Source organism: Chaetodon auriga, chromosome 4 (assembly GCF_051107435.1).
Source record: "Chaetodon auriga isolate fChaAug3 chromosome 4, fChaAug3.hap1, whole genome shotgun sequence".
NCBI classification, from domain to species: Eukaryota; Metazoa; Chordata; class Actinopteri; order Chaetodontiformes; family Chaetodontidae; genus Chaetodon; species Chaetodon auriga.
The window spans coordinates 6,579,499-6,596,494 of NC_135077.1; the positions used below are offsets into that span (position 1 = coordinate 6,579,499).

Here is a 16,996-nt window from a genome sequence, read left to right on the forward strand (position 1 = left end):
TAGAGGTCTGATGAAACTGTAAAATGTTGTTTTGGACGGATGGTTGGCAGCTTACTTTGAGGTTCTCAGTAGGGTCAATGTTTTTGAGATGCTGACTTTGATCTGATTGTGATTAGAGATGCACAGAATGGTATCACACCCCACCCCTCACATACATTTTAGTCTAAATCTGTCTCACCTCATCAGAATGCCTCTTGGTAAATCTACACAACCAGCGTTTTCCGCTGGATGCCAAATGAACCACTACCAGCAGTTTGATTCCTGAGAGAGGCCGAGCTGAACCATAGCAGCTGATTAGAGCTGTAACAGCAGGCAGACGGGGGAAAGAGGAGGAGACACAGCTTGGTGTCACTTGTAGGATATTCATGAATACACAATTTCTTTGCAGAGTGAAAAAGTCTTTGCACCTATACAAAGCTTTGGAAACCATTTTAGCCTCCCTTATTTAGCATACTTAGCTGAAATACGCAAGTAACATTGCACATTTGTTTTGCTAAAAACATGAAGTAAAAGTACCACTACGTCCACAAGACAGACGATGACAGAGAAGTGTAGAGAACTAGAGAAGGTGCAGTGTGCATTTTGCTCAAGGGACCGTCATCATAGTGAAATGAAGGTCAGAGCTCCCACCAGATCTGCTTTGTTGTGGGTAGTAACACTTGGTCAAGCCGGTAGAAGGTCAGCTCTGTCACCAGTATGGGTCTGCTGCTGTGTGAGATGGTTGGTCTGTGTTTTGCTCGTAAGGGACTATGAAACACAGCAGACCAGGGTCAGGCCGAACTTGTCATGGGCGGTAAGGGACCAGTACTATTAGACAAAGAGAATACTTCCTGACAGATGTCTGTGTAGAGTGTTTTCTTTTTCCATGAAGCGCTTTGTTGTCGGCTTTTTAGGTCACCTTGTCATAGAAAGTGTAGCAGGAACGATGGAACAACTCAGACAGCAAGGTTAGGGGAGGCTGCAACACTGAGTTTGTATCTCTCTGTTTGGAGAACTGTCATTTCACAGCTTTTGTGGAACTTAGCAGTTTTCATGTGCAAAATAATGATGTTGCATATTTTTCTCCCCATCTAGCTCTAACTCCTCTCTTTTATTCCCTCTATCTCTATGACCACAGGACCGTTTGTACTTTGTCATGGAGTATGTGAATGGGGGAGATCTCATGTATCATATCCAACAAGTGGGCAAGTTCAAGGAACCCCAGGCAGTGTAAGACATTTCAGTTTGTTAGCTGCCACAGTATTATGGTGGTCTTGTAAAAGGAGTGATTCATATGATGGGATACAGTCAGCTGGCAGTGTTTTGCAAGTTAAGGTTAAGTTTCCTTTCTGTAAATGTGTGCTTGTTATTGCAGGTTCTATGCAGCAGAGATCGCTGTTGGTCTCTTCTTCCTGCACTTGAAAGGGGTCATCTACAGGTGAGTGTTAATTAGTTGACACAACTTGCACAGCATAAACACAGTGCACGCTGTTCTTCAAATTCAGGGGCTGCATTTAAAGTAACAACCAGAAATGTTGTGAGATAAGTTTGTCTGCAATGGATACCATGCAGTAAAGTGTGTTTTGTTAGCCCTTTCTTGAAAACACTCATCAGCAGTAACTGAGTTTGTTTGGAATAAATAGTATAAGGATTAGACAAATGTAAGATTGGCAGAGAAGTCAACATCGTCAAGGCTGTTTTGAATATTTCCCTCAGGGATCTGAAGTTGGACAACGTGATGCTGGACTCGGAGGGACACATTAAGATTGCTGACTTTGGCATGTGTAAAGAGAACATGATAGAAGGAGTGACCACACGCACCTTCTGCGGCACTCCAGACTACATAGCTCCTGAGGTAAGGTTGAACACGGAGAGAGGTGTGTGTGTGTGTGTGTGTGTGTGCGTGCGTGCGTGCGTGCGTGCGTGCGTGCGTGCGTGCGTGCGTGCATATTCATGTACGTGTGTGTGTGCGTGTCCATGCTTTGATGCATGAGGTCATCTCTGTCACTGTCTGGTCTGAGCCTGTGTCACCCTTGCGCTCCAGATTAAGGTCAGTGCCTCAGGACAGTTACACACACACACACAAGCACACACACTCTGTCGTGACGTAAGTATCCCAGTGAGACTGACGCCCAGAGTGTCCGCTGGCGAGTCCAAACTTAACCCAAACATCCAAGCTGGGGTCTCCGTGTGTCCCAGTGGGTTCTCTCATTTCTGATGCAATAATCATTTCGTTCAAGACAAATCCACTCGATTTGACAGTTTCACCTTGTCATTTGCAATCATTTTGTCCTTTTTGAGTGGTAGCATCTACATGAATTTGTAGAGATGGAAAGTCGTTGAAAATGAGTCGATGCAAATCGTGACGTTAAGAGTCCTTACTTCAGTGCATTTTCCTTGTTGAACTTGTGTATCACAATTATTGAAAAGGTTGGTCCGAGGAGCATTAAGTGATATCAGTTCACCACGTTCACATGCAGCATTAATTCTGACTGTTCATCAACTAATGTTGCAACTGTGTGTGAGTTAGGCTGGATCCACTCCCAGTGAGCGGGGAATGACTCTGCCTTCACTCATGTCAGCAGTTACAGACAGGATGACTAGGGCTGGACATTTTTGCACATATTTCAGTGGCATTTCCAAAATGCAACCCGCTTACTTTTCTGGATATCAACACAACACAAGATCTTTGCCTCAGTGAGGTATATTGTAGACACGATAATTTCAACCAGGAAATATCAGATAAAAGTGAGCATTTGGTGCCAACTTTTAGAACTTGAGGTTTTGCAAAAGCCATCCCTATTGATGACATCATCACACTTTAAAAACTGACAGACTGGCTGCTAAATAGAAGCCTGTGATTTGTGGGATCTGTAAACCAGGTGAAGTATTCAATGTCTATTTTATGCCTGTTAATCTATTCATCGGTTTCTCTCAATTTCACCTGGTACAGTTACAGGAAAGGTTTATCGCTACAGCTTACAACAGTTTATACTTCTTGTACTGATTTAGTTTGTCTAACTCTCTGACCATTATCAGTCGGTTAACTTCTATTTAATGGTATGCTGCGTTATTGATCCCCTCTAAAAACCCCCTCTGACAGACTGGGAGGTTAGTTCCACCCCAGGGGTGCAAGGTGAACATGCTGTGACCATTCAGAGTCAGACTGACACTAATGCACCAGTCAGGGATGACACAGCAGGATATAGGAGTGGCTACTGTTTCCATGGCACTGTGAGCCAGTGCACACATTTAATGTCACACACTTTATGCTAAGTCGTAAACACACACACACACACATACACACACAGCGTCACACAGTCACATGCATGACAGCATCACATGCACACAGTTCTGCCTAAGCTTGTAAATATCTGTGTGTATACATGCTTTCAATAGACACACAAACCCGATCACACTCTCACTTGTACACACATGCACACACTCAAAAACACTCCTAAGTGGAGGCTGACCTTAAAAGTGGGCTCACAGTGTTGACATTTTCAGACATAATCGAGGAAAAGTGCACCTCAAATTGTGTGTGACGGAAGGATCAGCTACTAACTTCACAGCTTGGACGTATGTTTCATACAGTTAACTTTATTGGTCACTTTCTTGTATTTCTGCAGTTACTGAACTGAAGTCTAAAGTGTATATTCATTATAAGCTGTCTTTATCAGCTGCATTAGTATAAGACATTATTTTGGCCTATATTGATTTGCATTGGTGAAATGCAGCTAACTATATTAACTATACAAGACGTACAAATTCAAGGTACTTGTGCTTGACTTGAGTATATACATTTTCTGCTACTTTGTAGTTCTACTACACTACATCTCAGAGGCAAATGCTGTTCAGATTTTCATAGATTTCTCATTTTTCCTTGTCCAGTGAAAACCACCTATCCCCAAATTTGTTGATTTGAGGGATTGAGTGTTCCTTTATGGGTTGAGATAGTACTCCTACTTCTTAAATCAAAAACATATGTAATGGTAAAAAGCACTTCTGTCTTTTTTCCGCAGCCATTGGCGCATCTGTGAAATTTGAACAGACTTACGAAAAGTCACAATAACAGCAAAAGTCACATTGACAAATTTTAGGTGTTTTGACATCGGAGGGATTTCATTTAAGCTCCTCCACCTTCCTGGTTGGAAATGTTTGGCCTTCATCATGTCGGTTAAGGGTTTGTGGAAAGGGAACAAATAGGTTTTTGATCATTTGGATCCAGCCATGTATTCCAAACAGTTGAGAGCCACCAGATATTGGGAGCACCTGCCACCTGAATAAGGAAAAGTATAGTGTGTATTTGTGTTATTATGAGCCGCTGTAGCAAGGTCACTTCTGGTGGGTGGGTGCATGTTTGTGTCTCAATATGTGTGAGATGAGAAATACTTTCACACTTCTCCTACTCACACACACCTGCCCACGTGCTCATGACTCCATCAGTGCGGGATTGCATTTCTGTGTAGCAGTGGGTCCCCTGGTTGTCAGGACACATGTGAAAAAATGCAGCACACATACACACTGACACATACTCACATGTGCTGGCACACAGTTTTCGCTGTGTTTACTCTGACCTATATAGCCAGTCACTGGGAGCTCCTGTCTGGGAGGAATGCTCACCCTAATGTGAATTTACACCTCAGTGACTTTGACCTCAAAGGGATAGAGGAAGAGAGAGAGAGAGAACAGAGAGGGAACACAAAGGCAACATAAGGTATTGACTGTGAGGAGAAGAGCAGAGGGGACAAGACTAGCCGGACGCTGAAGGAAAGAAGCGAAGAAAGCAGGAATTGAAATTGGAAGCAGTGGCCTAATGATGGCTCTGTGCAGCATTTCAGGAGAGCATTTGAGGATATTGAGCTGTCTGACACGGGCCATTTCCCTCCACGCCCTAGTTGGCCCCCACTGCAGTGTGGCATTAGGAGGCATGAGCGTCCGCATCCCCGTTCACCCCCCACAGCGGTTAGGGTGTTTGAAGTGTCAGGATGATATAGTGTCTTTGCAGAGGAGCTACTTTTTAGATGCTGGTTGTGTTGTCGCTGAGCTGGTGTTCCTCCTCACAGTGTTAATGTGTTATAAAACAGGATGGACTGACAGAAATAGTCTAATATTGTATTTTCACACCCAGCATTGATGTGTGCAGAAGCGGTTTGTCTGAGACATTTGTTTTAAACAAAAAGTGAAGTAAGTTTTTGCACAGGCTCATAACTTTGAATGGTAAGTTGCTCATTTATAATTAGGCCCTGTTGTTTTGCTTCAGGCATCTTGACCATGCATGATTCAGACATGTAGTTTTATCATTGTTGATGAATAATGACTGTAGCTTTTCTGATTTCATAAAAAGTTTAAGGACTTCAGGAATAACAAGCTGTGTCATCATGGAGTTGTCAACTGGCCACACGCTTTTGCATTGGCAGCTCCCAATTTAAACATGTCGCCAATTACTGAGCACTGAAATCGCTGTTTTCGGATCAGAGCTATTAGTAGTCCCACAAAATCACTTCAACCACGGCTGGAAAAGTGAGTCAGAAGTGCGAAAAAATGAGGAGGGAAGAAGAAGGTGAAAAGAGGAAGTGTGAAGGAAACAGCTAACGAGACAGAAATGCAAAGAGCATGAACCTGCAAACATCCTGCAGACAAGATGGCAGGCATGAAAAACTGTTTACTTCCTAATCTTCAGTATGTACTGAAAGTACATAAATCTTCTAGCTTTTTCACATCCTTTACTGTATATTGAGCTTGTTGGTATAACCTTCCCTTCCCTCTGCCTCAGGGTTCCAAGTGCATATTTGTATTCTGCTTCAATTCATTTATACTGCATGTGTACATCAATGTGTTTTTCCCTTTTTGGTTATTTTGAATCAACATCATTAGCTTATGTCAGTATGCTACTGGTAATAGATAGAGATAGATCGTGCAGTCATTTGTAAATGAACTGCCAACAGTTTTACAAAGTGTTCTGAAGCGCTTTTATTAATATCCTTTAGACAATTTCTGGTGAACCTCTCTCCATCCTCGCTCGTGAACGACTCAGCCTTTCCAGGATGCCCCTTTCATACCCAATCATAAAACTATCACCTGTTATCAATGAGCCTGTTTACCTGTGGAATGATCCAAACAGGTGTTTTTGAGCATTCCACAACTTTCCCAGTCTTAAGCTGCTCCTGTCCCAACTTGCTTGAAAGTAAGCATATATTTAGAAAAATATTTTGTCTTTGTGTTGTTTTCAGTTGAGTATTTGTCAAAAATGATGAGCAAAATATCACATTTTTGTTTTGTCTGAGCTTTTTAGGGGGGATCAGAGATAAACATGATGTATGCAATGAAATGTTTTACAGTATCATCGATAATACAAAACATACTGCTGTAGTTCTTGCGTACTGTTATCTGTAATTATGTATCATAATTGCCTTTTATAGAAATATAGCATTATGTACCTTTAGGCTGTCCTGGTCTGACCTGTGTATGTATTGTATGTGGACAGTTAACCCACTTTTCTACACAGGACAATTAATTGCTGTCAACAAAGGCAAGAGAGAAGAACTCAGCAGAACACTGAACTCAGTAATTTCAGTGTATCAGTATCTTATCTGAACCAGACACCGCAGAAATGTCCTAAAACAGTCCCCTGTGTATTGTTACAGCTGACTTGCCTCAGGTTTGGCAGCTTGATAACACCTGACTGTCAGTTTCTGTTATTTGAAGATGTGCAACTGCATGAAAAATTACGCCAGAGCAGCTTTAGTAAAGTTGATTTTCCTCTTTAAAGGGGCACTGCACCGATTTTACCTCTGAAATTAAGTTTACTCATAAGGAGTAACATCTACCTTTGAAAAGAGTTGTGTCATTATTATTATCTCAGATTCAGCTTGAGACTCACAGTTAAATACATGACAAAGGTTATAGACACAGTTCATGTAAAAATGTGCTGTTCATCTTTAGCACTGCTGTGCAGTGTAGGACGCTCACATTAACCCCAGAGCTGCTCATTACAGTAATGCAATCAGAGAATGAAACCAACCACAACAAGCAGATACAGTACTGAGGAATTTCTTTCCAAAGCAGACCACTATAGCGTGGCCTGATGCACACTGTGTCTGCACACGCATTTCTCAAAGGGTACCGATGACAACAAAGAGGCAGATCTTCATGTAGCGCCCTGTAACAGTGTTGGTCATGAGGGCACTGTTGGATGATGTAGTGTTCAACCACACTGCCTTGGTTTTTTGTCTGTTTCTGTAGGATGAGCTTCAAAGGAGCAGAGGTTAGTACTTGTGTGTGTATGTGTGTGTGGTGAAGAGCATAGCCTTGAATAGCTAGCAGTCTGATCCACAACTGTCATGTAGCATTAAGTGTAATGGGAGAGAAATGTCTGCAGCGATGCCAATGCACATGCACACACAAAAACACACACATACAGATATACACTTGCAAAAACACAGACTGTTCAACCCACGAGTGCAGGTGCACAAATAAACACAGATACACACAGATACCCAGGCAGGCACACGAAACATGTTTTGACTCAACAAAGATATTATAGAACTAATATATTCAGAATTGGGTATATGTATACAAAGATTAACGTGCAAGAGGAACATCTCCTTTATTCTAATCTCTTCCATTGCGCGCACATACACACATATGTGCTGCAGTGAATCAACAGAGCTCTACTGGCCAGAGGCTTTCATACAATAAATAAAAAATGAAACAGGATGAGAGAAGGGAATGTCAGGCACAGGTCGCGCTTGTCTATTTCCATCACTCGCAACCTGGCAAAAGGAGAGAGCCCTCTTTGTATATATCAGCCTCATGCATATAGCCAAGCAAACAAGCATATCTGTACATAGTACATAAGCGTAAAGGCGAAGCTCTGGACCCGACATGCTGGTTCAGAGCACGAAGGTCACCGTGCCTGAAACCGTAAATGTCCTCTGGTGTTGTTGCAGACAGGCGATGGGGTGGCAAGGGCAGCAAGTCACAGCAGCGTCACATTAGCGTAGCGCTCTGCAGGATGGCCTGAAACTGATCTAAACAGTCGCTTCTTGCTGAACTCTAATTGTCCTCTCCGCCGTTTTTCTTTGCTTTTTCTTTCTTTTTAGCCCCACTCTCACTGACTCTGAGTGCCACTCTTCCACCCTCTTCTGACTTTAAAGTCACTTTCTTTTGTGTTTTACTTTCTCCACAGCGAGAAGTGACAGCTGAGAAACAACGTGTTTGTGAAAGTCTAACACTATTATGAGAATACAGCAGTAAATTATACGTGACTCAAATCTAAGTTTTTACTTTGGAGAAAATGAAGAAGTCTCTTGCTGTCTTGCACTCTTGATCTGTTCTCGTCTAGCTTTAATCACCAAGACGTGAGATTTTTTGTTGTGATTTGCTGCAGCTCTAGAAGTCTACCGTAATGCACCAGCACCTAGTCAGCATGCTTCCAATAAAAATGTTAATATACTGATGTTTTACAGGTAATGTTCACCATCTTAGTTTGGTGTGTTAAGATGCTAACATTTGCTAATTTGCTCTAAACAGAAACTACAGCTCTGGATGATGGGATTGTCCGAACCTAAATATAAATATAAAGTACAAATACAGTACAAATCAAAATACTGACCAATGATATTAGTTAGTTAATACAGTTTGTTCTGTGGGGAATATGAATGTTTCATATTTCTTGTCAAGATGTTTTATTGTTAACCAGAAGTGTTGAGCCTCGGCACGCTCCAGATAGAAGTCAACATCAGTGAAGTCATTGGAGTTGATTATCTGGGACAGAACCATTCCGTCGACTGAGAGATATTTCACTGAAAAAGAACATTGACCTACAGGTGGCACTAGATTGGAATCAGGGGATCAATAAAATCATTAGGATTCATCCACTCGGGACAATAAATTTGTCTGTAAAATTTGATGAAAATCCTTGCAAAGGTCATTTACATTTATGGCAATAATAGTAACCTCCAGTATCTTTAGCATTAGCAAAGAAAATATGTCCTCTGTCCTTGTTTTTCATGACGTCTTCCTCCCCTCTGCCCCTTTCTATCTCCCTTCCTCTCTGTTTTCCTTCCCATGACACAAACCGACATGGGGCTGCAGATCACTTTGCTGTATCGACCTGATGTGTCTACATGCTTTCCGTGGTTAAATCCCTGATTGCGAACGGTTTTGCAAGAGAGACTCTGAGGTCAATTCTCAGTGACACAGCGCAACAAATATGCCACATTAGGTCGTTGATGACGGCTGTCCGGCACTGGCCTGATTCACCCTGGCACCCTGTAAAAGTGCTTCCTCTGAGCAAATGGAGTATTAAAGAGCTTGACTATCTTCATTAAAGACGTTGTATGTCTGAACTGCTCTGTTGTTGTTGTTGTAGAGGATTTTGCTTCAGATCTGTTCTATTTCTATTTGGAGGTGAGTAGAAAGATCCAGAGCGAGTCAGTGTATTTGTTTTCCCCATAAGATTGTTCCACTTTCAGTTTACAAGGATAAGGAATTATCCCTCCTCATACATATTGAAATATCTCAGCAGCGACAGTGCAAATCTAATGTGAAAAGCAACCTTCAGAGTGTGTAGCTGAATTCACTGGCAACTGTCAGGTCAGGCTGAAGGTTGGCATGATTCCTGCAGGAAGCAGGATTTGAGCAGGCAAGCTGAGGGATTTCAGTCCGAGGTTTCCCTCACCATGGAGTCTTTGACCCTTGAGCTAATTAAAAACAGAGAAGAAAGATAAGGGGAGGGGGCTTTTCCCTAGCGCATCTCCCTGCCTTTTACCAAAGAGCTAAAGAGAGCCGAGGATTAAGGCTCAGCACTTCTCACCTTCTCGAGGCTGTTAGCTGCCACACAAACACATCAGGACGCAGAGCCTTAAACACATTTTCTCATGAACACGTTTGTCATTCTTATTTTGTTTCATGTTGATGTGATCTCAACGAGCTTAGACACATTCACTGATGGAAACCTCAGCTGTATGTTGAACAGCACGCTTGGTCAAGATCAAGCAAAGCGCTGGAGAATCACTGTTTCATGACTTTAACCACAATTTACTGGATTTTTATTGAGATGCACAGTGTATGTTTAGGCGAGATGATCATGAAAGTTACAGTGTTTGTGGAATCACAATAATAGCTTTGAATGAATTAATGTGAGTTAATTTTCACTCTAAATAAATACATTATTACAGGTTGATGTAGATGATGTCTTAACCAGCCATAAAGTGCAAATTAATTACAAATAACTTGAATCTGTTGACTTGATTAGTGCAATTGAAATGTAGAACAGTAATATGTAGTACAAATTATTTCTGTTTCTTGGCTTTATTTGAGTGAAGCTCATATTGCACTAGTAAAGAGTGGTTGTGGGCACATCACTGAGCGTACTGTGCAGCAGAATGCCAGTAAAAGTACAGAGGTTGCGAGCGCTGTCTGCCCAGACCCAGGACCTGGCTTCCATGTGCACATCTATCAGGTCTCCTTTCTGAAGAAGCAGCACCACCCCATTGGAGCCGTTATCAGTGACATCGGAGGCAGTCGGGTGCTCAGCGGTGCCCACGACAGCCTCACCGTTCTTGTACAAGAGTAAGAAACTAGGGTTTCCGCCATTAGCATGAGAGTAGAGGGTGAAGTGGTAAAGTCCGCTCACTGGAGCTGTAAAGATTCCTGAATATACAGACAGAGAATGAGGACATCATTTTAAAATTCATCTTATTTACAGGAAGTAAAATATATTAATATTGAGGAACAGAAGTGCATGAAGCATTAACACGATATGACAGGATTGGCTAAATGAAAAGCATCATGGCATTATTAAATGAACATGGAAAGAAACCACCTCCGAGATGTGCGTGCTTTACTAATATTAAAGTAAAGTAATTATAGCCCATTACCTGTTTTGGGATTGTAGCTGTCACCAATGTTGGTGATGACTTTCTTGTAGATGAGAGTGGTCTCTGTGTCAAATGGCCCTATGTGCATTTGGTTCTCTTCCAGTGCAGCTGAGAAGGCCACTTTATCTGTCAAAGAGGTAAAAGCACGATTTAAAGGAATTATTTTAAAATATTTTAAAGCTACACTAACGCAGTCCATATGTTTTGTGTATAAATGCGGCTGCTTTAGTTTCTTAGAGGCAAAAATGGAGGTACACAAAGAGCGTCCCATCTCTGCGGCTTACACTTCAAACTTCATCTTTCCCATGTTGATGTACAAACTTGTTTACCTTCGGTCATTGTTGTCTTCACGTCTTCTACAGCCTCAGCTGTTTGGTCAACCTTATTCTTCAGCTCCTCTTGTACAGTTTGATGTGTTTCCAGTTTGGCTTCCAGTTCTATTATGAAAAACACATCAGAAATTTTTAATAAAGTCAGATGCATGACAAAAAAAAAAATCCTAATAATGACTTTTTAAATTTAAGGAGAAAAATGTTAATAGAAAAGACAATTATCACGACAATACACTTCGAAGCGACAATTTCATGTAAACACATCAGAAACAGGACAGAAATCTTTAACGCCAGCGTCATGATGTATCAGTACAGAGGTTGATAGATTTTACAGTGGATCAGTAATATTTTGCTCGCCTTGATCAGCTGTTTTAAGTTCCTCCATCTCAGCCTCTGTTTTTTCAAGCTTTGTGTTCATCTCCTGGCCCAGAATCTCAGCGGCGTTCATTCTAGCGTCCAAATCTGAGGGATTAGTGTAAGAGATTGAAAACAATATGAACTATTAATGATAGCAGTAAATGATAACACGGAAACTATACATGTAGTTTTTATTTTAGGTATTTTCTTACCCTGACTTATTTTCTCCAGTGCTTCCACTTGTGTTTCTGTAATGTCAAGGCGGGTGTACATTTCCCTGGCCAGGCCCTCATTGGCTTCCACTCTGGACTTCAGCCCTGGTGGAAAATAGGAGGCGGAGGAGAAGCTGCATTAAATCAGCCATTATCTCTCAATTAAATCAGATGGTACATAGTGTTTCAATCACTCAAATAACCTAATTACTCACTCATTCATAATCAAATGCAATTTTCTACCTTGATGAGCTGTCTTGAGAGCTTTCACCTCCCTTTCCGCATCTGCACTCTTGATCTGCAGCTCCTCAATCAGGCTCTCAGAGACTCCCAGTCTGGCTGCCAGTTCTGTTGGAATAGATTAGAGGAGTAAGCCCTATCGAGCCATTAATTAGGCTGATTATCATGATGAGCAAAGTGTGGTTAAAGTGCAGAATCGGTGCTACAGGCATGTCTTTATTCTCTTTACCTTGATCAGTTGTATTGAGTGCCTGTACTTGTCTTAATGTAACTTCATGGCTGATCCTCAGCTCCTCGGTCAGACTTTCACTGGATGACAACCTGGACTTCAACCCTTTGGTTGAAGGGAGGCAATTTAGAAAGTTCAAAACAATATGAGGGTTGGAAAATTAAAAATGAGTCCAGTTCAGATAATGTTCGTGGTGACATTAGATTAGACGACGTAACAAGATGAATGGAGGAAAGGTTTCACCTCTATTACAAGACTGTCAGTACATACAAAATACGTCATGATTTCTTTCATTCATTTACGGCTTTAGATGGTGTAGTTTCAGCCCAACTAGAGTGGAACCTGGTCTGTTAATCTTTTTTGAAATAAACAAATTAAATAAACCAAGAATAGGTGAAAGGGCTCTAACTTTATCATGATAAAGTCATGTGAAATTCATAGAAATTTCCATCAGGGGCTGCAAGTAAACTATATATGAATATCTTATACCCCATATGGCACCTGATGAAATTTCACAGTATTGAGCCTTCTGGCTTTACCTTGATCCACAGTCTTCAGTGCCTCCACCTCCGTCTCTGTGTTTCCAAGCCGGGTCACCAACTCCTTCTCTCTGGACTCTAGTCTGGACTCCAACTCTAACAGTTGATTTTAACAGTCAACAGTTTCCGACTTAGACTCATTTAATATTCACATGTATTTTCTCACAATGTGAGTGGATCACTACAACAGTCTCTACATTTGTCAGCGTACCTTTAATTTCCACCTGTAATTGTGCCACCAGGGTTCTTTGCGTCTCTGCCTGGACATCAGTGGCGTTCAGTCTGGCTTCCACATCTGATCGTTTCATGGGGGAATAAAATCATCAACCACACAGATAATTCTGTAAAATCAATGTTCTGATCTTCTCAAAAAGCAAAACAACTGTGATATCTTGTATATAAGGTTGTATGTTACTGGCCATTCCCATGTGGTAAAATGCACCTCATTTACCTTGATCAGAAGTCTGCAGTGCCTTCACATCCGCGTACACATCTCCAAACTTATTGCCCAGCTCTGTCAGTCTGATGTTCAGCTCTATTTGTAAGAGGGAGCAAATTAATACTGAATGATTGTCCATTCAGTTCAGCTATAAATCATGAAGTGAAATTAGATGAGCTGAGGAGAGAAGAGGTCTGCATTACTGCGTATTAATAATTGACTTGTTTGTTGCATTACCTTTACTTTGCTTCTGCAGTTGTTCCACTCGTGTGTTTTGGCCCTCCAGGTCGCTGGCCTTCAGTATGGCCTCTAGTTCTGCTCAGCGAGGATGGGAGAAAGATGAGAATGATTAGAGAAGGGAGATTAAAGGGTCCATAGTCAGGTTTACCGAATCAAAAGGAAATATATACCCTGATCAGCAGTCTTCAGCGCCTCCACCTCTCTCTCTGCATTTTTAAGCCGGGCACTCAGCTCTTCCTCTAGATTCTCACTGACCTCCAGTCTGGACTCAAACTCTGACAGAGAAAATGATAAAAGGAAAACATCCTGAATGTAACCAGTTAAAACCAGATTTAAACCAAAGCCCTGGCATGATGGTATGAGCTAGGACGTAAGATGAGAATCAGGTTTCTTTACCCGGATCATCAGTCTATAGCCTGTTGGCGTCTGACCACTTACACCAATACAACAATCTCTACATGTGTTAATGTACCTTTAATTTCCACCTGTAATTGTGCCACCAGGGTTCTTTGCATCTCTGCCTGGACATCAGTGGCATTCAGTCTGGCTTCCACATCTGGTCATTACATAGAGGAATAAAAAATGAAATACACTGAAAATTTCACCTATAAGTCGTCTCTGGCTGTTTTTCGAAAAGCAAAAAGCAAAAAAGTAGTCATTTCACCTTTTACTGAAAATACGTTGTACATACACTGATGTAGATAACCGTCCTCGATGAATGTAGTTACCTTGATCAGCAGCCTGCAGCACCTTCACTTCTGCGCCCACGTCTCTGAGCTTATTTCCGAGATCTGTCAGTCTGGCATTCAGCTCTGTTTGTTAAAGATGAGGGAATAAATACTGCATGACTTCAAGCATCCAGTCAGAGATAAACCACGAGGTGAGATTAGATGAGCTGAGATGAGGAGGAAATCCACTTTGCTGGCCATTAATAATTGACTTTCTTGTTGTATTACCTTTACTTTCCTTCTGCAGTTGTTGCACTCGTTTGCTTTGACCCTCCAAATCACTGGCATTCAGTCTGGCCTCCAGTTCTGCTCAGTGAGGGTTGAATAAAGGTGAACAGAATAAACAAATGAAAACCAAAAACAAGTACATTTAGATTACATTTAGGAATTTTAACTACTGTATATATGCAATATTCTCCTGCTTGCGCCTGCTTCTATTTTGATTACATGTGTCTTTAAAAGGGCCTCAGTCTATATGTCATACCTGTGTACTGCCGCACGACTTGCTGCACCTGCTTCCTCTGTTCCTCTTCCTGCATCTCACTGACTCTCAGCCTGGCCTCATGGTCTTTTTTACATAATGGAAACAGTGCAGGGTCAAACAAACATAACACCTCAACCCAAAAATTAAGAGAGTTGGGACAACACAAAGAACGCATAATCGAGATAAATGTATTGCTAAATAGATGAAAGATTACATAGTTAATAGACATTTTTACACTGCAAAACATGCTCCTTTTATAAAACACAGACTATAACAATGTTTTCATTGTCTTTCTACCTGTATATCCCTTCTTCAGTGCATCCAGCTGATTCCACAGTTCCTCCATCTGGCTGTCAGCCGCTGTCTGCACACATGTTTGTTCTATACAGTAAAATACAGAAATTACACAATGCAGTATTGAGTATGAAACGGAAATTCCTGACACTATATTTGTCATTGAGCCAAAAAAAAAAAAGAAAGAAGAAGACTTGGGGGATCAAATGCAGATGCAGAGGATGCTGCATAGTTCAACCAAGCCACCACACATACCCTGTACTTTCTGAAGTTGCACCAGTTGCTGTTTGGTGTGTTGCAGCTCATTTCTCTGCTCGTCCAAAACAGCCATCATCTCTGTGAGCAGAGTGAAGCCGTCTGCTTCAGCGATCTCGTCCTGAATACGTGTGATGGCAGTGAACCTCTGCCCTAGGACGTTTGCTCCAGACAGGCAGCAGCCAAGCAGGAGAAGTAAAACAGCCCTCATCTTTGTGTTGTTTAGAGCTGTGACACCTGGAGGGGGGTCTGCAAGAGGGCCTTTTAAGCATTAGGCGTGTGAAAGGTTATGCAAGGTTTGTATGTCGTTTACATGTAGTTGACCATCTGATGTTCATGAAACATGTCCACTTGGGTCAAGGATAGAGTTGTTGTGATAAGAGGCTCTCACATACGAGAAGACAGTGGAAAAATAATTACATGGCAGCAAACATCCAAAATACCTCCTTTTCTGTTGCATTCCAGATTAGACATTTGAACGTGTTTGTTTTCTAAAGCGCAGACCTGAGATATTAAGCACTAAACATTCGAGATGCACTGGCAAAGCTCTTATGTACTTTCCATCCTTTCCAATGTTTTGCACCAAAATATAATTTCTAAAAATAAACACCACATTCATTTATTGGTATTAATTAATTGCTTCATAGTGCACATTTACAGACCTGCCTGCTCAGTCAGACTGTAGATACCCATTCAGCTTAAAATAGGAATGAAACACCCTGGTACTTGTACAGACCTTTCAAGATGATGTTTGTGACCATAGTGATGTTTTATCCTCAAAAATTTTACTCAGTAAAATAGTTACACGATAGACAGAAGTATAAGGCTACAGACTCAGCTTCAGAGTATGTATTTTATTTTAAAAACGTGATGTAATGAAGACGAACTGATCAAGTCACACAGCCTGTGACATTAAATGTGCGCTGCATAAATGCTTTCTGCTTCCATAACTCTCACAGTTATAGTGATATTCAAAGACACATAAGTGTATGTGCATGCAAGTCTGTGCACGTGCTTGCCTTTGTGTGTATGAGGGTTAACACGTGGATGCACTGCATGTCCAGCCGGCTCCCATCAGCCCTCGGGACAGCATCATGACAGCAGAGTGCAGAGCTGGAGGTGTTTTTGTCTGTGTGTGTGTGTGTGTGTGCGTGTGCGCGCTCCACTGGGCAAAGCAGAGGTCAGGTGTTACACAGCAAAGGTTATAGAGTGATACAGAATAAATCTGCTTTCATACACCTGGGCACATTGGTGTGTGTGCTTCATGTGCTTCATATGTGTGTATATGTATGTTGACCTGTGCATGAGTGTACGTTAAGCTAAGCTGGAGGAGCGTTCCAGGGCAGCATGTGTGAGGCCAGATGTTACTCAGCAAAGGTCATAGAGCAGCGTACCGCATGACAAAACTGCTGTTACACACCTGGAGTTGTTTGTGTGTGCGGGTCACCGTACTGTCCTGTATGTCTTGTGTGTGTGCGTGCATAAATGCATGGTCTTAACATACGTGCTGTATGTGAGCCTGCTTGTACCAGCTGCTTCTACATGGCAGGGGAAGCTCCAGACAGATGTGCGAGTGGGTGTGAAGTATGACTGGTGTGAATAGGGTCAGAGCTGGTGAACGCACTTATCTTGACCAGTGTCAGAGAAACCGACAGGAATCCCTCGGTCACCAGAGAAAATGTCACAGTTGAGGGAGGCTTCCTTTATCTCTTTATCTCTGTCTTTATCTCTTTTTTACTGGTTTCTCTGTTATTGCATTTGGATGTAAAAGATGTTCCAGGT

The 16,996-nt window shown here is 41.8% G+C and overlaps 2 protein-coding genes across 5 annotated transcripts in view; one reads left to right on the forward strand and one right to left on the reverse strand.

Moving 5' to 3' along the window:
- prkcaa (protein kinase C, alpha, a) overlaps window positions 1-16,996 on the forward strand; it is a 137,428-nt gene that overhangs the window by 96,657 nt on the left and 23,775 nt on the right. For all 4 annotated transcript variants that reach the window (XM_076728461.1, XM_076728462.1, XM_076728463.1 and 1 more), the window contains 3 exons: window positions 1,118-1,209; window positions 1,355-1,417; window positions 1,696-1,834. In XM_076728461.1, the coding sequence (XP_076584576.1) occupies window positions 1,118-1,209; window positions 1,355-1,417; window positions 1,696-1,834 (294 nt within the window). The remainder of the gene's footprint in view (window positions 1-1,117; window positions 1,210-1,354; window positions 1,418-1,695; window positions 1,835-16,996) is intronic.
- LOC143318962 (uncharacterized) lies at window positions 9,576-15,425 on the reverse strand. The gene is made up of 19 exons (XM_076727510.1): window positions 15,215-15,425; window positions 14,963-15,046; window positions 14,666-14,749; window positions 14,410-14,487; window positions 14,182-14,265; window positions 13,624-13,728; window positions 13,457-13,528; window positions 13,226-13,309; window positions 12,986-13,069; window positions 12,775-12,870; window positions 12,236-12,340; window positions 12,010-12,114; window positions 11,767-11,871; window positions 11,555-11,659; window positions 11,195-11,302; window positions 10,866-10,991; window positions 10,360-10,638; window positions 9,800-9,816; window positions 9,576-9,686 (listed from the first exon to the last, which is right to left on the reverse strand). The coding sequence occupies exons 1-19, from the start codon at window positions 15,423-15,425 to the stop codon at window positions 9,576-9,578; spliced, it is 2,043 nt and encodes a 680-aa protein (XP_076583625.1).